The sequence below is a fragment of the Humulus lupulus genome, chromosome 1 (genome assembly GCF_963169125.1).
Source record: "Humulus lupulus chromosome 1, drHumLupu1.1, whole genome shotgun sequence".
NCBI classification, from domain to species: domain Eukaryota; kingdom Viridiplantae; phylum Streptophyta; class Magnoliopsida; order Rosales; family Cannabaceae; genus Humulus; species Humulus lupulus.
Genome location: NC_084793.1, coordinates 304,763,618 through 304,787,319, shown reverse-complemented (window position 1 = coordinate 304,787,319; position 23,702 = coordinate 304,763,618). Strand labels below are relative to the sequence as shown.

The 23,702-nt window shown below is 35.4% G+C and overlaps 1 protein-coding gene across 1 annotated transcript; it reads right to left on the bottom strand.

The window, feature by feature from the left end:
* Positions 1 to 22,698: 22,698 nt before the first annotated feature.
* On the bottom strand, positions 22,699 to 23,616 carry LOC133780651 (uncharacterized). Its single transcript, XM_062220256.1, has one exon. It carries the CDS (start codon positions 23,614 to 23,616, stop codon positions 22,699 to 22,701), a length of 918 nt encoding a protein of 305 aa, XP_062076240.1.
* Positions 23,617 to 23,702: the final 86 nt, after the last annotated feature.

The following is a 23,702-nucleotide window of genomic DNA, read 5'->3' as shown; positions in this document are numbered from 1 at the left end:
CACCTACTCCTTGGGGTCACGCCCAGAGAATAAAACCAATTAATAAAGAATCACAAGTACAAAAACATTGACTTAAACAAAACAAGACTCCCTCTTGAGATTTGCCGCAACTTGTTGTACTTCTCTTCACTAATCTGATCTTGATTGAAACGCTCAACCACTTGAACTCCCTTCAATGGTCAGCGAGTGCTTGCATCCTCCCAACGCAAGGCTTGTAAAAAATCTTCTCCCGAAGACTACAAACGCTGTGTTCAAATTACAATGTGTATTCACTCATGAACATGATATAAGCTCACCACTAAAAACTAAACACACATAATTCTATAAGATCATGTGAATACTTATGATCTTGAATACAAAGAGGAACTCTCAAATATTACAATAAAGCTCACGAATAATGCACCAAATAGTTCATTTTTCTCACTACCTTTAGAGCCCTATTTATAGAGTCTTTTTCGTGCTCACAAAGGCAGAGAAAGAATTCTTCTAATAAAGGCAAGAATCACAGTAGTTAATCTTGATTGATGAAGAGTTGCTTTTTTTAGAAAATGCTGATCCGACAGATGCGATATCGGTGGGGACAGCTCAGACCTGTGTCGGATCAAAACAAGCTCAAAAAGGAAACAATAATTAATGACATTAAGAACCAGTTTCCTGATTGCAATCTTTGAGCTACACAAAAATATATCAGCAAATAAACCAAAAATAACTTTGGGTAAGTACCGAATATTTGCAATAAACTTTGTTTCCTTTATAAACAAAATGAGACAATATAGGCTAAATAAGGAAGCACATTATTGTCCAAAATTCACACAAAAGGAAAGTGGATTTCCGAAATTTTCAATAAAGGAAACCAAACAATTCCGAAAATTATAATAAAGGAAAACAAATATTTCCGAAAATTATAATAAAAGGAAAACAATTATTTCCGACAACTATAATAAAAGGAAACAATTAAATCAACCAATTTATCTTTTAAGAAAAAAGATATTTCTATAAAAATGCCAATTATATGATTAACAATCTCCCCCTTTGGAAATTTTATAGACAAGGAATATCTATTTTTAAAAGATCCCTGCAAAACACAAGTAAGTGCTTAAAATCACAAGAGTCACAAAATGACTCCCCCTGCGAAAGATAACCAAAGCACAAGATATAACAGTTAACAAAAACCAATAAGAAACAACAGATCAATGTACCAAAAAATAGAGTTACTCTCTCTCCCCCTCATTGTCTAAGAAAAATGCCAAAGAACAAAGACAAGGAAACCAAAAGAGAGACCCATCAAGTGTGCTTTTACGTCTATCAAAAGCAAAAAGGAACGATAACCGTCATGGAGCAGGAGAGGTGGATGCATTGAGAATGGCCAATGAAGCAAGAATTTGGCGCTGAGTATCCGCCATTAGAGTGAACCGGTCAGAAAGATGTGTAAGACCTGTCTGGACAGAAGCGAGAGCAGTCGGGACAGCAGGGGTGTTAGGCTCCTTGGACTTCATGACTGCTAGAGAGAAACAAGTGAAACACACAAAGAAAGAAACCCTAAACACTTCGGTTATATGTGAGAGATTTAACAAGAAAACACTGATTATAAAACAACCAAAGGGACTCCGAATATATATAGTATTCGGAACACAAATGAGGCAAGATCAAGAGTGGGTAACCAAAAATGGGTAACCAGATTTTTAGTGATAAATGCCAAAAAATCTCCCTTTTTAAAACAAATTCTGTCACACCTAAAAATTGGAAACTTTTGAATATTTTTAGAATATATTGAGATAAAACAAATAAATTGCATAAATTAATTTTTCAAACCCCTTTTTTTTTAAGTACACGGTAGATAACAAATTTTATTTTTCAAAATTTTTATTATTTTTTATTACAAAATTGCCGAAAATAAAGTGTAAATTTCCATACCATATGTGTCCATGTAAATCCCAAGTCCTGTTCAGAAGAAACAAGATAACCATATTTTTCACAAATTAGATAAATGAGTTATACTTTAAATACTAAGAGACCATAATTCGAAAAACATACCACACACAAAACATATTTGAGTCAATTCATTATATGTATGAGTCTTACAACCATCTTACACAGTCTAGAACATGCATATGTGTGTGCAAGTGTAAGCAATTTGGCGTTTCTTTTTGGCCTTTTAAAGCTAGGGCCATTGCCCATATTTGGCGATTTTTAGCCTTTTTCCAATTGTAACCATAATGGAGGCTATAACTCTTATACTGATGGTAGCCCTTTACGCTGGTAGAGTATCCTCCAATATAATTGCTAGTTACCTGGTACCAACTTACTCAGTGTCGGCTTTCACACATCAGTATAGGTAGCTCTTTTCCAAAATGGAGCCTGAAAAAGAAACTGGATTAGGAATGTTCATACAAAGATAATGATTTGATCAAATATAAATTGGATGATCTATACTTTTTCAAATATGGTTTTTTATTCCAACAAAGTATAGGACTTATAACGATCATTCTCTAAAATACAAAGAAAAATATGCTCATCAAATTTCTTCCAATCAGGACAAGAGATTTACAAAAACACATATGCAAGGCAAGACAATCAATTTATTGGCAATTTCAAATAAAACAAACCCCCAAGGACTTCCTGAGGGAATCAAATCTGACCGTGTCTAAGGCTTTAGTAAAGATATCTGCAATTTGTTTGTTAGTCTCAACATATTCTAAAATCAATGTTTTGTTTTCAACAAGTTCCCTAATATAATGATGACGAATGTCAATATGTTTGGTGCGAGAGTGCTGAACAGGATTTTTGGAGATATTAATAGCACTTGTATTATCACAAAAAATGGTTAAAGTTTTAACATCAAACCCATAGTCTGCCAACATTTGTTTCATCCACAAAAGTTGAGTACAACAGCTTCCAGCAGCAATGTACTCAGCTTCGGCTGTTGACAAGGAGATGGAGTTTTGTTTTTGACTATGCCAGGAGACCAAATTGTTTCCTAAGTAAAAACAACCACCACTTGTGCTTTTTCGATCATCAGTGTTTCCTGCCCAATCTGCATCACTATAACACACAAGGTTAGAATTTGTTTCTTTGGAGTACCAAATGCCTAAATCAAGAGTATTATTGATGTAACGAATAATTCTTTTTACAGCAGTCACATGAGACTCCATGGGGTTCCCTTGGAAGCGAGCACACACTCTGACACTGTAACTTATGTCAGGGCGACTTGCAGTTAAGTAAAGGAGACTCCCAATCATACTCCTGTAAAGAGTTGGATCAACTTTCTTCCCATTTTCATCTTTAGACAATTTGACCGTGGTACCCATGGGAGTTTTAGCAGGTTTAGATGCATCGAGTCCAAATCTTTTCACAAGACTTCTTGCATACTTGCTTTGTGAAATGAAAATTCCTTCATCAGACTGCTTTACTTGAAGTCCTAGGAAGAAATTGAGTTCTCCTACCATGCTCATCTCAAACTCTTCCTGCATTTGTTTCACAAATTCCTGCACTAGAGAATCATTAGTAGAACCGAACACTATATCATCAACATAAATTTGTGCTATCATAATATTTTCATCAACATTTTTTATAAACAGTGTTTTGTCTACTCCCCCTCTCTTGTATCCCTTTGAGACCAAAAATTGAGTTAGTCTCTCATACCAAACCCGTGGGGCTTGTTTTAGCCCATACAAAGCTTTTTGCAATTTAAAAACATGATTAGGATTGTAAGGATCCTCAAACCCTTTGGGCTGTTCCACATAAGCTTCCTCATTCAAAAAACCATTTAGAAATGCGGATTTTACATCCATTTGGAACAATTTAAAACCAAGAACACATGAAATAGCTAGTAATAATCATATGGATTCAAGTCTTGCAACAGGGGGAAATGTCTCATCAAAATCAATTCCTTCAACTTGAGTGTACCCCTGTGCAACTAATCTAGCTTTATTTCTTATTATGGTCCCAAATTCATCAGTTTTGTTTTTAAATATCCACTTTGTACCTATAACATTGGTATGACTCGGTCTAGGGACAAGAATCCATACCTCATTCCTTGTGAATTGATCTAACTCTTCTTGCATAGCATCGATCCATGATTCATCATTTAAGGCCTCCTTCACATTTTTAGGTTCCAAAGTGGAAGTAAAACAAACAAATTGAACCAAATTTACATACCTCTTTCGAGTGACCATACTCTCTTCAAGATTTCCCAGAATAAGATCAGAAGGGTGATTCTTTTTTACTCTGGTTGATGGTTCTTTTTGAATGGAGTCAGAGGAAGTAACTGGATTTTCCTTCTCTGTTTGCCCAGTTGTTGTTTCGACAGACTTGTCATTTGATACGTCAGCAGTGGCTGTTGTCCCCTCCGAAAGCTGTGCTGTCGGATCCGCCACACCTATGAGCCTGTTAATTTCCTCCTCATGGGAGTACTCAGAAAAATCTTTAAAATCATCTACAACCACATTAGCTGATTCCATAATAGTTTGGGTTCGTATATTATAGACACGATAAGCCCTACTATTAGTGGAATAACCAAGAAAAACTCCCATATCACTCTTAGCATCAAATTTGCCTAGATTCTCACGATCTCTAAGAATATAGCAAAGACACCCAAAAACATGAAAGTAGTTAACATTGGGTTTTCTACCTTTCCAGATTTCATAAGGACTTTTGTTTGTACCTGGGCACAGAAAAACACGATTAATTGTGTAACAAGCTGTATTAATAGCTTCTGCCCACAATTTCTTTGTGAGTTTTTTGCTGTTAAGCATAACTCTGGCCATTTCCTGCAAGGTACGATTTTTCCGTTCCACTACCCCATTTTGTTCAGGGGTTTTGGGAGCAGAAAATTTATGCAAAATTCCAAATGTTTTACAATAATCATCATAAACAGAATTTTCGAACTCCTTACCATGATCACTCCTTATTCGTACAATCTTTCCAATGTTACAATTTTTTTCAACTCTCAATCTTGTACATAGAGTTTGAAAAGCTTCAAAAGTATCTGATTTCTCTCTTAAAAAATCTACCCAAGTAAATCTAGAAAAATCATCCACACAAACAAAAATGTATCTCTTGCCATTAATACTTTCAACTTGAATAGGACCCATAAGATCCATATGCAATAATTCTAACACATTTGAAGTATTAACATCAGACAATGCTTTATGGGAAATTTTCAACTGTTTTCCCAATTGGCATTATTCACACTTACCAAGCGATTCTTTACCCAACTTGGGTATACCACAGATGAGACCTGCATTAGCAATCTTTTTCAAGTTTTTGAAATTTATATGACCAAGTTTTTCAAGCCACAAGTCAGTAGTATTAAAGCTTGATGAAGATGCATGACATGTGAATTTTTGTGTGAGAGTGTAGCAATTATCTAAAGAACGAGAGCCTTTGAGAATAATATCACCATTTTGATTTTAAACATTACACTCATCATGTGAAAAATTAACATAAAAACCTTGGTCACAAATTTGACTTATGCTAATTAAGTTGGCTTTCAACCCATCAACAAGAAGCACATTTTTCAGTTTCGGTAACCCTTCAATGTTTAGAGTACCTTTACCCAGAATATTTCCTATCATTCCATCCCCAAAAGTTACTACTCCACACTTCAAGGATTTGAAGTTGGTAAGTATGTTGGCATTACCTGTCATATGTCTCGAACAACCGCTATCAAAGTACCATGAACTAGATGCATGCATTTTGTGACAGGTAAAAGTAGCCAAGCAAACAGAGTTAACTTTCTTGACCCATACTGTTTTTGATTTTGAATTTCTTTTGGTCAAGAATTGATTCATACCACCAAAGTGTTTATCATAATTCTTTTTGAACAATTTTAACAGAGAAAAACACTTAGGTCTTATGTAACCTTTCATCCCACAAAAATGACAAACTGGTACAAAATGTTCAATGTTTCTTTTTGGAGAAATTTTCTTCAGTTGTAGATCTGTTGCAACAGATGGCAACTCTGTCCTCTCAGCATCGTGACTTGTTCCTGCAACACGGTTAGTTGGCACAACAGACGGATGATTCATAGATTTTACAAAAACCGTTTTTCTTGAGGACTCAGATCCATTAGATCCTAATCCACTGTAGTCACCAACCTTTTTTCCTACAGAAAGAATATCATCCAAAATTCCAGATCTAGGATTAAGCATTTTGACACCTTTTTGCAAAAACTCAATTTCTTTATTCAAAGAAACAATTTCATCATTTTTGGAAGCAATAATCATCTCAAGATTTTCAATTTTTTTAACAAAATTTTTATTATTGCCAGCCATTAGACGATTCTCAGAACATACTTTCAGCCATTGATCATACATTATTTTATAAGACTCTTTTAATGACTCCTCATCTAAATCAGAATCATCAGAATCACTATCTGAATTCTCATTGTTCTGAACATAATTATTAAGGCATAATACATCCTTGTAATTGAAAACAATACCTTTGTGAACAGAGGTTAAGGCAACACTATTTTCCTCCTCATCACTCTGTTCAGAGTCTTGATCACTCCATGTGGCTGTCATGACTTTCTTTTTCTTTAAGGTATTTGCACACTCAGATTGAATATGTCCAAATCCTTCACATTCCCTGCACTGAATACCCTTTTTATTAGTCTCAAAGGGTTTAGAAAAATTACCTTTTGGGTTTTTGGATATGGCCTTTTTGTTTCCCAATTTCTTTATGTATTTTTGGAAATTTTTTGTCAACAGAGCCATCTCATCATCCTCATCATCCGAACTTTCCTTCTTTTCTTTAGAGGATTTCAAGGCAATAGATTTTTCCTTGATTTCCTCTGTCTTACCTTTTTGTCTAATTTTTTGGTTTAGCTCAAAAGTTCGAAGTGAACCCATCAGTTCCTCTACTTTCATTTTGTCCAGATCTTTTGCTTCTTCAATTGCAGTTAGCTTTGTCTGAAACCTGTCAGGGATAACTCTAACAATTTTTCGAACCAAAACATTTTCTTCAAGTTTTTCACCAAGAGCAAAAAATTCGTTAGCAATATCTGACAATTTCTCATAAAATTCAGTGAGGGTTTCATTTTCATTCATTTTCAATTTTTCAAATTTGGTTGTGAGCATAACAAGCCTAGAACGCTTGACATCAGCAGTTCCTTCAAATTGAGTTTGAAGAATTTGCCAAGCATCTTTGGCCGAAACACATGAAGAAATCAATTTAATGTAACCTTCACCAACACCATTAAAAATGGCATGTAATGCTTTATTGTTGTAACTGGACAGTTTATCTTCAACATCAGTCCATTGAAGTTCAGATTTTACCTTAGTTATATCATCGCTTTCTGCTGGAGGAGTCCAACCACTTAAAATAGCTCTCCAAGCCTTTTCATCTTGAGATTTGATAAAGGCTCTCATTCGAACTTTCCAATATGGATAGTTTGAATCGTTGAGTAAAGGGGGGCGAGTTATGGAACCTCCTTTTGTGAAAAAAGACATTGCAAGAACAAGAACAACAAACGGAATAAACCAAGATCACACTCAGAAATGAGTGACCCGCTCTGATACCAATTGAAATTCTGTTTTTAGTAATTACCAAATTAATTAAACCAAGTAAATTAATTAAAGTGCGGAATGGTAATTAACTGTTTACACAGATTACAGTTCTGTCGGGACAGAAACCAAACTTGTCACGACAGAAACTGAACACAATAAAAAGACAGTGCAAAACAATAAAGAACACAGCGAATTTTTACAAGGTTCAGAAACCCTTTCGGATCACCTACTCCTTGGGGCCACGCCCAGAGAATAAAACCAATTATAAAGAATCACAAGTACAAAAACATTGACTTAAACAAGACAAGACTCCCTCTTGAGATTTGCCGCAACTTGTTGTACTTCTCTTCACTAATCTGATCTTGATTGAAACGCTCAACCACTTGAACTCCCTTCAATGGTCAGCGAGTGCTTGCATCCTCCCGACGCAAGGCTTGTAAAAAATCTTCTCCCGAAGACTACAAACGCTGTGTTCAAATTACAATGTGTATTCACTCATGAACATGATATAAGCTCACCACTAAAAACTAAACACACATAATTCTACAAGATCATGTGAATACTTATGATCTTGAATACAAAGAGGAACTCTCAAATATTACAATAAAGCTCACGAATAATGCACCAAAGAGTTCATTTTTCTCACTACCTTTAGAGCCCTATTTATAGAGTTTTTTTCGTGCTCACAAAGGCAGAGAAAGAATTCTTCTAATAAAGGCAAGAATCACAGTAGTTAATCTTGATTGATGAAGAGTTGCCTTTTTTAGAAAATGCTGATCCGACAGATGCGATATCGGTGGGGACAGCTCAGACCTGTGTCGGATCAAAACAAGCTCAAAAAGGAAACAATAATTAATGGCATTAAGAACCAGTTTCCTGATTGCAATCCTTGAGCTGCACGAAAATATATCAGCAAATAAACCACAAATAACTTTGGGTAAGTACCGAATATTTGCAATAAACTTTGTTTCCTTTATAAACAAAATGAGACAATATAGGCTAAATAAGGAAGCACATTATTGTCCAAAATTCACACAAAAGGAAAGTGGATTTCCGAAATTTTCAATAAAGGAAAACAAATATTTCCGAAAATTATAATAAAAGGAAAACAATTATTTTCGAAAATTATAATAAAAGAAAACAATTAAATCAACCAATTTATCTTTTAAGAAAAAATATATTTTTATAAAAATGCCAATTATAGGATTAGCACTATTAGGATACTTTGGTCAGTACGTTATTTAAAACTAGTGGGTAAAATGTGAAAAACAGTAGTATGTTAATCTTAGAAGATATTTATAGTATTCATCACTAATGATTAAAACATAACTCACTCAATCACTTATCTTTAAATAATTAAATAAACAAATCACTAAATCATATACTTTGATTAAATTGAAAATATGGGTAATTTGATAACTTGAGTAAGTTGGTAGCATAGTATTGAATTGATCATTACTAAATAGTAACTTAGGTCATCTCCAACGGGAGGCGTAAATATTGTACTTTATTTGACACAAAAAATCAATATGTGGTATATTTAGCTCAATTTTTAGCACTATACTCCAATGCATAGTTGTAAAAACTGATGCAAAAATCAATATTTCATTAATGCTTATTTGATATTTATTGAAAATATACAAAAAGTAAAAAAAAAATCTAGTTAGAGATAATACTAAAATAATAAAAATGAAATAAAAGTAAATAAAAAAGTGTAATATTCATGGTGATACAAAATATGCACTATGCTATATTGTGTGTTAAATTTGGCACATCTTTTGACACACTTTTAGCGTATTTTTTTTGTAAAGTGAACTATATTTTAATAATGCATCACCAATTTAATACTCCATTATTATTAGTAGGAATGCTCTTAGTAATCTTCACAAATGAATGTGAGATGCTTTTTAACTATTAATATTTTTCTAAGGTGGAACGACATATAATTGGTCACATTAGTGAGAACTAATTTTGAGTGTAATTTTTGGTGTATCTCTAATATTCTTACAACTAAATTTATTGGGTTTAATTTTAGTTGTTGAAAATACAAAAAACAATTTAATTTATGCAAATGTATACCATTCCTCCCTCAATTAATAGAATTAGTACCTTTAATTAAAAAAATACTCCCATGTTTACTAAATTAGTGTATTAGTGCTAAATTTGCAACTAGATCAAATTCATACTTAGTTAACAAACGAAGATAATAATAATAATAATATTTAATATTACATATACGTAAAACCTTTCTCCCCAAAAAATAAAAAAATGAAGACGTTCCTTCGTGAGCTTTAACCCCGGAGAAAATAACTTTTTATATGAGATTTTTAATAGAATTTGCAAAAATATGACTTTTTTTATAAAAAAAAAAAGTTATTCTGTGATTTTTTTTAAGAATTTTTAATTTTATGGGTTTAGTTTCTCATATGTTTACATAAAAGTTGGTTTATGTCATAGTTTTACTCTTAATTAAGTTTTATTAATTTAGAAGGGTATGTTTGTAATTTGATTATTATTTTTTTAGTTTATTTGTTTTTTTTTATATCAATTTTATATAACTATTTTTTATATTAATTTTTTCTTTGGTTGTTTTGTAATTTTTTTTAATATGAATTGTGTTTATCATTTTTTTATTTATTATAAACTTTTTTTTCCTTTTTTTTAGATTGTACATTTTTTTAAAGTTTGGATAAGGTAACCAATTACTTTATTGATTTTTCACAGTTATATATAAAAAAATCCTAGAGCTAGGTTAAATAACATGTATCAAGAGGGGTAACCAGTTACCCTAAGATGAGTAACATTCTACTATAAGAGGGGTAACAAATTACTATACGAGGGGTGACGAGTTAAATATGAAAATAAATATTAAATTTGAAGGAAAAAAAAAAGACATGATCTTATCTTATAACCCAAAAATATACACGCATATCAGAACGTGGAGGTAACCGGTTATCATAAAGAATCGATAAATATACACTCATATGAGAACGTGAAAGTGTTACCATTAAAAACCCATACGCATATCAAAATGTTAAGGTAACCAGTTACCTATTGCAGATCTGAAGATAGAAAGAAAAAAAAACCCTGAAATATACACACATACCAAAACGTGAAGGTAACCGGTTACCATAAATAACCAAAAAATATAAACACATATCAGGAAAGTGAAAGTAACCAGTTGCTTATTGCAGAAGATAGAAAAAAAAACAGATTCAAAGAAAACAAACGAGTTTTGATTTGTAACTCAAGACGAATAAAGTATATTTGTAATAATATGAGAAATTGTTAACCTAAACTTAAAAAAAAATATAAGTTAGTTCCAGATCTAAAAAAAAAGTTTAGACCTAGAAAAAAAAATTGAGAGAGAGAGGAGTGGAATGCTAATTTACAATAATACCCATATTGGGCTGATGTATTTTGGTTTTAAATTTAGCTCTCATATTTAGTAAGCTAGTAATTGTATTTTTCATACTTAATTTTTTTCTTTAATAAATTTTCCCATACAAATTAAGAAAAGTATAATTCCCATATTTTTGCACATTGATGACATAAATGCTATATTTTTTAAAAATTCTCTTAACCCAACCCATATTCACCAAAATAGGCCCCAAACCTGATCTCAAATTCACAAACCCAACAAAATCCAATAAACATGTTTTGTTTTCCAAAATTTCTACTTCTTGCCTTAAGCTTCTCCGTATTACAACATCTATATACGAATACTCTATAAGAATAATTTTTATTTTATTATAAAAAAAATTTAATCTCAACTTACGCTAGTTATAAATAAGAATAATTTCTAAATTGTTATTAGTTATAAATTTTTTCAAGTCTAGTATTAAGGAAATATATCTCTATACATGAATAATTACCCCTATAGTTAAGTATCATTTCTCACCCTTACTCATTGTATATGAGATTAACGGTATATAATGGATTATGTAGTAACAAGTCTAAAGAGCAAATCAATGTACCAAACAACTTTATATAAATATTTTTTTAATAATTATTATTAAGAAGTTCTTATTGTTGTTAAATTTAATACTTTTGGTTATTAGGAAATTTCTTTGCATGCTATATCTCTATATATATTATAACATCTCAATTATAATATAATCAGTTTAGTCCAAAGATATTCTTACATAGATGTTTTATTGTATAACATAAGTGAACTAAACGTTCTCTTGAAGGTATTTTAGTTTTCAAAATTGTATAATTTATTTTTAAATTTAGTATTTTCAAATGAAATGATTTGAATCTAAAATTATAATTTTTGAATCAACCCCTAAACGCCCCGATTAAGAAAAAGACTCACTTAACCCAAAATGCTGGCTGTCCCAAAGCAACAACAATGCTCTATCTACCGTTTTGCTTTTAAACTATAGAATGTAAGATAATACTACATAACCCACCAAAACCATAATAACATACGTTACAACATCAAATTTAGGCTTACTATTTTTTTTAAACCAGTAAATTTTACGACGTATAGTCGAACAATATAGAAAACAACAACAACATTCGTACAAACTCATTTTGGTCGAGAAATTTGAGCTTATATGCTTTCTAATATACACAATTTAAAAAGTTTACCAACTTTACTAATTATAGGCAAAATATGCCATTCTAAGAAAAAAATGGACAAAAGTGACCCTTCCATTTAGACATGTAAATGGGGCGGGACAACTTTACTAATTATAGGCAAAATATGCCATTCTAAGAAAAAATGGACAAAAGTGTCCCTTCCATTTAGACATGTAAATGGGGCGGGACAACTTGACTAATTATAGGCAAAATGTGCCATTCTAAGAAAAAATGGACAAAAGTGTCCCTTCCATTTAGACATGTAAATGGGGCGGGTCTGCTCCGCCCCGCTTCCACCCCGCCTCGCCCTGTCTTGATTAGTCCCATTTGCTCCATTTAACTTTTTTTTTAGAAACATTAAATTATAATTTTATAATTTGCCCTAAGCCTAAATATTTTTTTTTATTGTAATCTTTATATTTTACACTTCGTATCAATTACACCATCAAATATTATATTTTGTTTCTTTATTTTAAAATTTACAAAATAAATACAAAAATAATGATGAATTATATAAAACATATTTTTCAATATTTATAATTCTTTCTAGTCTATATAGAATTAAGGATATTCTGAGACACATATAAAATATCAATTTTACGTATCATGTATATAAGTAGCATGAGAGAATTGGGTTAGAGTATAAAAAAAAAAATCGAGACGGGGCGGGGCGGCGCCTCGTTTTTATCGGGGCAAAGATGCTCTGTCTAGTCGGGGCCCCGCCCCGCCTCATTGCCCCATTTTGCCATGCCTACTTCTATTCAAAAAATCATAAGGCATGTTTGGCATTGTCTCTTGTTTTTTGTTTTTAAAGTTGTATTTTCAAAAGTGAGAACATAAAATTTTTTTTATAGTTTTTAAAAAATAATAGGTGTTTGGTTAATATTTTCTAAAAACAGTTTTTTAGTTTTTATTTTTATTTATAAAAAAATCTTAAATAAAAAATTAATTAATATATTTACAAAGAGAAAGATATTTTAATATTTTCTAATAAATAATAAGATAAAACAATGTGAAATAAAAAGTGATGCAAAATAAGGAGTGGGAAAGTAAGAAAATTTGAGGAAAGGGAAATTGAAAAAAGGGAAATAATGCAAGAAAAGATGAGAAAGTTATGAGAAATAAAGTGAAAGTAAAGAGAGAGAAAGTGATTAGAGCAAAAAAATGAGGATATAGTAAGTTATGAGAGAGAAAATGATGAGAATATAAGTGATGAGAGAAAAATTGATGTGAGGAGATAGAAACTGATGAGAGAGAAACTAATGAGAGAGAAATTGATGTGAGACAAACTAAAAAGAGAGAAAGTAAGGAGATAAAAGGTGATATGAGAATAAATAATATGATAAAGTAATAATTAAAAAAATGGATAAAAAAATATTGGGAACAATATAAAATAATTTTTTTTCTCAAAATTTTCTATTTTTTGTAATTTTATTTTTAAAATTATTTTCTGAAAAAAATGTCAAACACCCCTATTTATTTTCAAAAAACAATTTTAGTTTCTAAAAACAAAAAATTGTTTTTAAGTTAAGGAGCCAACTCCCCGCTATTCTCTCATTTTTCCTTTCTCCTTCTACCTACCCACGACCGTCAGAAGAAAAAAACCCCGAAAGTACTATTCATTTACCCTTGAAGCATTCTTGAAGCACCTATTGCACCCAACATTATTATTACTTTTTGTTATGTTTTAATTATCCAAAATTCAATCCAAAAATATTGCCATATTTTTGCTACGCAAGCATACGTAATCACAATTTAGTAATATATCGGTAAATTCGAGTATCGTCCCACATAAATTGAATTTATCAAATACCAATAATTAATTTCCTATTTCTATTTGGATAGTAAAGTGTTGATTTGAAAATAATAAATAGCAAAACAATAGAATTTAAAACTTGAAAACTCAAAAAGCGACTTTTAAGAATTAACTTAATGGATATAAAATTAGGGCATTTAATTTCACCTTCTATCCACTCTAATATATCTTCAATGCAATTTATACTATTCTTCTTCCTACTGTGATAGAGGATTTTCAAAAACAATTTATACTTGTACTAGGATATATAAAGGGAAATTTGATTTTTAATGCAATAAGTCACACTTCGTTTGAAAAATACCTTATCCCTATAAATCTCTCGTTTTGGTCCTACTAATGCCGTTACTACCCAAAATACCCATGGCATATATTTTCCCTCTCTTTTTCTCATAGTCTTCACTCTCTATCTCTTATTTCCCTCTCTATCTCTCAAACTCTCGTACACACAAAAAAAGCCAGCCACCATTAATTTGCACTTCGGATCTAGAGGCAAGTTGTGAGTCCTTTCAAGTCAAGAAACTTCATTTTGGATTTCGGATCTAAGGGAAAAAATCGTATGGGTAAGTATATATTTGTTATATGTAGTGAGGAAACTTGTCTGGTTACATTACTTGTCTTATTTCGAACAGATCTGTGTATGCCTTCATGTTTTATTGCAATTTTTCAAGGAATGAATTTTGGATACTTCGTGCGTTTTTTTCTGGATTTTTTTCCTGCCTCGATGAGTTTCGATGAAACTCGATAGGTCTCGATGTGTTGCATGCATGCTGGTTCGATGGACTTCGATGTGCCTCGATAGTGTTAGGATGTTAGTACCTCGATGGTACTCGATTGTACTCGATAAAACTCGATACGTGTAGTATAAGAGTTTAATTGGAATTAATAACTCGATGGTACTCGATAAAACTCGATAGGTGTATAAGAGTTTAATTGGATTTAAAAACTCGATTGTAATCGATTGTACTCAATAAAACTTGATAGGTGTATAAGAGTTTAATTGGATTGTTTGCCTCGATTGTACTCGATTGTACTCGATAGGTGTATAAGAGTTTAATTGGATTGCTTGCCTCGATAGTCATCGACTGTACTCGATAAAACTCGATATGTGTGACCTCGATAGGACTCGACATATATCGATAGAAATCGATATTTTCTGTTTTATGATGTAGTTTAACTTTTTGACCTTTTTTTTTTGTTTTTTTTGCAGATTCGACTGTTTCCGTATTTGTTGCATTCAATGGTGTTTGGGAACTCGAAAATAGGGATTGGATTTTCAGAGATGCTGAAAATCAAGTTCTGCCCGTGGACAAGGGTGTGACATATGAGCAACTGCTTGACATTCTGTACGATGAGCTTGAAGTTGATAAATGTGTGCATGACTTGAAAATTGAGGTCCCGTACACATGCCTATCACAATCCGTCAAACCTACCATTATAAAAAATGATAGGCATGTGCGTGCATTCATTGGGTTAGCATCAAAATCTGTAAAGAAGCTCATTCCTCTATGTGTCACATTGATTAAGAAGGGAGGTGTAAGAAATGCATCGACTTATGCCAGCGTTAATAAAGAAGTTCGATTTGAAGAGAACATTTCTCCTCCATGTCATGGTTTCAAAGGAACTCAAGGTGATGTTGGAACATGTGTTCCCGAGACAAATCCAGATGTCATAGTCCATGATGATATCCCGGTTAGAGATCCTTCATATGTGCATGACACGGCGGAGTACGATCCCTATGGCTACGAACCTTATGTCAACGACGATCCTGTTGCTGATGCAACAGATCTTGGTGGGCCAGATGTTAGGGCAGATTTTCCAACACAGAGTTCAGATGTTATGGTAGATGAAGAGCGTAGAATAGAAGATCGGCAAACACCTGGGACCAGCAGTAGTCATCCAGGTCCAAGTAGAACCGATGATAGTTTTAGATGGAGTTCTCCATTGGACTTAGGTGAAGATCGTAGAACATGGAGTGCTCCCATGTTCACCAAAGAGGATATAGAGGCCTCAAATCAACATCATTCCTCAACCAGCAAAGCTTCAGGAGAATTGCACCTTGGGAAGTTCTTTCAGAACAAGCTTGAATTGAAAACCAAAGCATCCATATTTGCGATGAAGAATAATTTTGAGTTTATGGTGAAGAAATCTGGGACTGATGTGTGGTACATTACCTGCAAGGATCCTGATTGTGGTTGGAGATTAAGGGGTAAGAAAAAAATGCGATATGAAATGTTCGAGATTACTTTATACAACGAAGTACACACTTGCTCATAATAAATTCGAGATAAGGACCACCGTCAAGCATCACCGTGGGTTGTTGGGCACCTAATCAAGAGGAAATTTGCTACCGATGGTACTCGGTACATGGCAAAAAACATAAGGGAGGACATGAAGCACCATTTTGGGGTTGAAATGAGCTATGAGAAGGCGTGGAGATGCAGAGAAAAGGCTCTTATGTATGTCAGAGGGACACCTGAGGAATCATACTCCAAGTTACCTAGATACCTGTGTCAGTTGGAGCATAAGAACCCAGGTACAATTACTGATTTTGTAGCAGAAGATGGTCGTTTCTTGTATTGCTTCTTTTCCCTTGGTGTTTCTAGGTGTGGTTACCAGTACTATCGTCCTGTACTTTGTGTGGATGGCACATTCTTGAAGAATAAGTATGGTGGCCACATGCTCTGTGCTGTTGCGTTGGATGCAAACAACCAATTGTTTCCAATTGCATTTGCATTGGTGGACAGTGAGAACCATAACTCTTGGACTTATTTCATGAGAAAATTGAAGGAAGCCATAGGGGACGTTGAGAACCTTGTTTTTGTATCGGACAGGCATAAAAGCATTAATCATGCTTTGGAGCTTGTGTTCCCAGATGCGTATCACAGTGCATGTTACCATCATATTTGTATGAATGTTGTGGCAAAATTCAAAACTGACCACGTGCAAGACATCATGGGGTGTGCAGCGTACGCATTTCGAAGAACGTAATTTCACAAGTTCTTTGACAAGATTAAGGTAATTGATCCGCCCATTGCTCAATATCTAGAGGGAATTGGCTTTGAAAGGCGGAGTAGTGCTTATTTTCCTAGTAACCGATACAATATCATGACGAGTAACTACGCAGAAAGCTTTAACAATAAGACCAAGGAGGCAAGGAGCTTTCCAGTCGCCACGTTTCTTGAATTCATAAGATTCACTCTTCAGTCTTGGTTTGCAGATAGACGTGAAAGAGCTGCAAAAGCAACAACAGTGTTATCACCTGAGATGGAAAAGGATTTGAAGCAAATAGGTGATAAAGCAATCTTTTTAGATGTCCAAGTCCTTGGTCATCCCGAATTTCTTGTGGTTGATGGTAATGGTGATGGTGAGGTGAACTTGGCCACAAAATCATGCTCTTGTGGCATGTTCCAAACCATTGGGATACCCTGTGTACATGCTTTTGCTGCAGCCAGAAAAAGAAGCATAAACATTTACTCATTGTGTTTCCCTTACTATAGAATCGAGGCATTGAAGGACACTTATAAAGATACTATTTACCCTGTTGGGAATGAGGATGAATGGGTAATCCTTGATCACATCAGAGATACGGTTGTCGGCGTCCCCGCTGAGAAAACCCCCGTAGGAAGGCCTAGGAAACAGAAAGTGGGTAGGCGAAAGACAAATCGCTATGCTTCACGCGGGGAAAAGATTGTCAAGCCACGTAAGTGTAGCAGATGTGGTGGTAGTGGACACAATAGGAAGTCATGTAAGGCTAGGATTTAAAATATTGTGTTGTGTAATTATTTAATTGATTTTGCTACATTTATCATATGGAATACTTCGTCTAATACTTTGTGTGTTTGGATGTCGAGGCAGACACATTATGTGAATTTAATATTTTTTTATTTAATAACTTTTTCAAAAATATTGTTTGGAAAAAAATAATATACAAAGCTAACTATATGGTATACTATACAAGATGTGTAAGACAAAAATGTAAAGAGCATCACGGGGCAAAATTCTGATAGAACAGGTCCACACACCACTTGGTCCTGAAATGCTGGATGTTCTCATCGATAACAGTATCGAGTGGTAGCCTGGCAACCAGATGCTCGATATGTTTGATGGCAAACATACCACAATCCCCACTGCATATAATCGATTTTGTGTTAATAAAAGATAAAAATAACTTTAATTTTCAAATTTCAAAATCCACTAATTAAATAGGGGAATACCTTGTCTTAGTCTGAGGACACTCCTCTGGAGGAATATGACAATATGAGAAAGGCTTTGCATTCTGCTCAGGATATACCTGGAGGTCCTCGTGGTCGTCAAACATGCCAGAAAACCATAACAACGAAGGCAACAATAAGCACCAAGGCTTGATCGCTTCCTCCATCAGAGCGGGACTGAGCACGCTATGGTTGGAATCATAAACGTTGATGCACCACGTTGGAATGGAGACTTCAATGGCGATCCAATGTGCGGCTTTCTCGACGTGCAAGGCAAAATATACTTCACTCACATTTTTCCATGATACAAGGAATTGATTATCATCGCCCTTCAACATTCTCAGCACATCGTCGTCCCATGTATACTTAGTGCCGGTCTCTCTGAAATGATTCCAACGACCTAGGCACACCTGGGGGAAGGTGGTGTTCATGATCGCAGCATCCTGCCGAAATGCAGCATGGTAAAAGTGGCGTCGGCGGCGTAGCATGTGCAAAGCGGCATCAATATGCTAAAAAAACATAAAAATTCGTTAGTACCATCAATATATTTTAAGATTGAATTGAAAACATGAATGTAATTTACATACCGAATCCCAAAGCCAAGTCTGGACTGTGTGTAACTGTAAGAACCATGCCACACCGTGCGTCCCAGTATACACGTTGCGGTCTCTCTTATTGTCGATCTTCCCGACGATCCACCTATGGAAGCTCTTCTCCTGCTGTGGGTCACACTTCCTCAGTGGTTCAGCAACTAGCAGTTTAAAAACTAGAATATATATAAACCAGTAGCAGAAAATATACAACTCAGCTCATTTGAATTATGAGCCAGAGAATTGTATTTATAATGAATGTGTGTGGAGTACAGAATATTCTAGAAATAAAATCATAACAACCTGATGATTGGCAATACACGGAATACAAAGAATATTCTCTGACAATTCTAACAACCTGCCTAGAAGGATTACAAAGGGGGACCACTAATGCTAACAAATTCTTTACAGCTATTCAGAGTAAATAGACAAAACCGTAACAAGTAATTAACCTCTGATTTTCATTTTCTAACAGCCCCTCTCAAACTGAGTGGGGTTTCAACCACTCTAAGTTTGTCACTAAGAAAATGAAACCGATGATGAGTGAGGCTCTTTGTTAAGCAATCCGTGATTTGATCATGCGACAGAACATATCTGACTTGCAGTTCCTTCTTTAACACTTTATCTCTGACAAAATGAACATCCAATTCTATATGCTTTGTTCTAGCATGATAGACCGGGTTTGTAGCTAACGCACTTGCTCCCATATTGTTGCACCATATTATCGGAGTGTGAGGCATAGGAAAATCGATCTCACTGAGTAGCGACTGAGTCCATGAAATCTCGGCAGCTACATGGGCAAGAGCTCTGTATTCTGATTCAGTGCTAGACCGAGACACTACGACTTGCTTTTTAGATGACCATGACACCAAAGTATCTCCCAAATAAACACAATAGCCAGCCACACTTTTCCTATCATCTAGACAGCATGCCCAGTCGGCGTCGCAATACCCTGTGATTCCCAAACTATCAGAGTATTTGATGTGAAGACCATGGTGTAGTGTTCCCTTTAGATACCTTAAAATTCTTTTTGCTGCACACCAATGAGAGGTTGTAGGAGCTTGCAAAAACTGACTCAATTTGTTTATAGCAAAGGATAAATCCGGCCTTGTATGAGTAAGGTACTGGAGACCACCAATAACACTTCGGTACATTGTTGGATTCTCAAGAGGTTCCCCATCAGACTTTGATAACGCCCTGCCCACTGTCATAGGCGTTGTGCATGTCTTTAAGTGAGTCATCCCTGTTCTTGTAAGTAGCTCCTTTATATACTTAGCTTGACTAAGGTAAAGGCCAGTTATATCTCTATGAACTTCAATACCTGGAAAGTAATGAAGTGGTCCCAAATCTTTCAAAGCAAAAGCATCATGCAATTTTGAAGTGAATTGCTGCAGTTTTTCGGTGTTATTACCTGTAACAATGATGTCGTCGACATAGATGAGCACCATAATGATCAAAGTTGGTGTTTTGTAGAAGAAGAGGGATGAGTCGGCCTTAGAATTTCTGAAACCCCAGCTAGTAAGAGTATTCTTTAGTCGATCATACCAGGCCCTTGGGGCTTGTCTTAGCCCATATAAGGATTTTGAGAGTTTGCATACAAAGTCTGACTTTTCTTGTTGAACAAAGCCTTGGGGTTGACTCATAAACACATCCTCCTCTAGTTTTCCATTAAGGAAAGCATTGTTAATGTCTAGCTGTCTTATGTCCCAAGATCGTGATACAGCTATTGAGAGCACAATTCTAACTGTAGAGGCTTTAATCACGGGGCTGTAAGTTTCGCCGAAATCGATCCCGGGCCGTTGATTGAAGCCTTTCGCCACTAATCGAGCTTTCAATCTTTGAACCGAACCATCTGAATTCTTCTTCACTTTGAACACCCATTTACTTCCAATAATATTCATGTCTGGACTTTTGGGAACCAAAGTCCATGTATCATTGCTTTCAAGTGCTTGTAACTCCTCTAACATTGCTTGTTTCCAGCCTTGGTGAGCAAGAGCTTGCTGCACAGTATACGGCTCCTCATCATCATAGTGCCACTGTGATTCTCCAACATAAACCTTGGGTTTAAATATACCAGCTTTGGATCTGGTTGTCATAGGGTGAGAGGGTATCTTTGGTGCGGCAGGGACCACAACATCTGACTGAGCTAAAATATCAGAATTTTCATTACTCAAATATTCGGGCTCTTGCTGATATATATCAGGTTCAGCAGAAAAATAAGAGTTTGTAGAATCAGATTGTACCTGATTTGTGGTCGTGGGGGTCTCTTCTTCAGGGTGCTGAGATGCAAGGGTACTACCAGCTGTATGTTGGATGTGAGGTTGAGCAACACAAGAGGAAGATTGAGTCTGAAAGGAGCCAAAAGAGGCAGTCCAATATGGGACAGTGACCTGAATTTCTTGTTCAGGTTTGAAATTGTTTAAAAAACCTGACTTAAAGGGAAAATCATTCTCATTGAAAATGACATTTCTTGAGATATAGAGTCTACCAGTTGTACTTAGGAATTTATACCCCCTATGATGATCACTATAGCCAAGGTTAACACATTTAATTGAGTGGTACTGAAATTTATGTGTTTGGTAAGGTCTAACACATGGATAACATGCTGAGCCAAATATTTTTAGGAATTGATAGTCAGGCTTTTTAGAATATAACACCTCAAATGGGGACTTATTTTGAAGCACAGGGGTAAGTAAACGATTAATAAGGTAAACCGATGTTTGGAAAGCATCCCACCAATATTTTAGTGGCATGCTTGCTTGAGCCAAAAGTGTTAACCCCATTTCTACAATATGCCTATGTTTTCTTTCTGCTCTCCCATTTTGTGCAGAGGTGTGAGGACATGAGTGTTGGAAGTCTATGCCACTATCTACAATATGTTTAGTGAAAGCTTGAAATTCTCCCCCCCAGTCAGTACGCAAGGCCTTAATTTTCTTTTCAAATTGGTTTTCAGCATAATTTTTAAACTGAATGAAAGCCGTGACAGCCTCGGATTTGGCCTTGAGGGGATATATCCATGTGTAACGACTATAATCATCAACAAAATGAATGTAGAACCTATAATTAGTGTTTGACATGACTGGTGCAGGGCCCCAAAGGTCCGTGTGAACTAAGGCTAATGGTTGTGTGGCTCGATTTTGATTTGAGGCATGGGGTAGAGCATGAGACTTACCAAATTGACATGCTTCACAAAATGTTTCTTTTTCATTCGACACTTGTTTTACATTAACTTGGCTCAAAACAAGATGTAAGATTTTACTGGACGGGTGGCCTAACCTCCTATGCCACTTGTCCTTGATTGAAGAGTAAAAGGGCTCAACAACATGTTGGCTTTCTTTGAATTTTGAGACTAAACCAGTAAAGAAAATGGGCTCAGTTTTGGGGACCTTTGGTGATGACCGATTCTGTAAGCCTTTGATATTCCCAAGCTGGTAGAGACCCTCTTTAAGCTTCCCTTGAAGAAGAGCCCTCCTTGTTACTAGGTCCTTCACAACACAACCAAAAGGGAAAAATTCAACAGAGACATTATTGTCTGAAATGAGTTTGGAGATACTGAGTAAATTTTTGGTAATATTAGGAACATGTAAAACATCATTGAGGAGCAATTTATGACTGGAGGTAGAGGGAAGAGAGCTTTGACCAACATGAGCAATTGTGAGTTTTTGCCCATTACCGACTGTTAATTGTTCCTTACCAGTATACTCATTTTTCAGATTCAGATTTGCAAGTTCAGCTGTCACATGGTTTGTTGCTCCACTGTCAGCGTACCACACACCATCATCTACCATCTCTAGTGTTGCAACAAATGCCGAGGCTCCCTGAGTAGTTTTGTGAGAGTTGTTCTGTGGTACCGCACCCATATACGCCTCATCATAACGATTGTAGCAATACGCAGCGGAATGCCCATATCGTCCACATACTTGACATGTGGGTTTAGAATTACTACCACTCCGACCTCCTCGACCACGTGCACGGCTGCCTCCACCTCAGAAAGTACTCGAAGTGCCTCGATTTCCATTGCCATTTCCAGAGTAATATTGTGAGTTGTTCCTGCCATTTGTAACGGGTCGAGTAGTAGCCATATTTGCTGTAATGGCAGTGGTGGCAGCAAGAGCACATGCAGCACCCGGGGCTTTTTGTGAACCAGAAATGGCACTTAAGCGTTCCATCTTGCTATCAAAACTGAGAAGGATGTCTTGGAGCTCCTGCCAAGATGTTGTGGGTCGAGCTTCAATGAGGACCACTATCGATATGTACTCCATATCCAAGCCGGACAGAACGTTTGCTACAAGCTGTTTTTCAGGATATGGTTCTCCAGCAAGCGTGAGCACATCCGCCCATTGACGCTTTTGTCGAAGATACTCACTCATAGTAAGGCCTCCTTTTCGAACGGTTTGAATTTTTGTGCGCACCTCATCCATCTTTGAGCGTGAGTGTGCACCAAACAAAGTTTCCAAGGCTGTCCAAAGAGCTGCTGAGGTGTCACAGCTCATAACTTCCGTGGCTATGCTCTCAGTCATAGAGCCATAGAGCCACCCTAACAAGAGTTGATCATGGATTATCCAGGTCTCAAACTCTGGGTTCACAACATTATCACCACCTGCAATATCAGAAGAAAGAAACTCGGCTGGTTTCACCTTAGTGCCGGTTAGATATCCATCTAAGTGATGGCCACGAACAATGGCCGAAACCATAGTTTTCCATACAGAGAAGTTATGACGGTCAAGTTTTAAAGCAAAAGGTTGGGTTAATGTACTCCCCACCTGAGGCACAAGGGTACCGTGATGTGGAGGCTGAGCATGGCTACTAAGCACAGGTCGAGAAACAGAGGAATGCTGGCTGGAGTCAGCACCTACCGACGCAGCTGGGACACCGGAGGGAGAAGATTGCTTGTCGTCGGCCATGGAAGAGACACGTCTCGTACTGGCGTCTGATACCAAGTTTAAAAACTAGAATATATATAAACCAGTAGCAGAAAATATAAAACTCA

Bases quoted from the DNA above. Each gene is read 5' to 3' on its own strand.
- LOC133780651 (XM_062220256.1), bottom strand. From the start codon at position 23,616: ATGGCCGACGACAAGCAATCTTCTCCCTCCGGTGTCCCAGCTGCGTCG.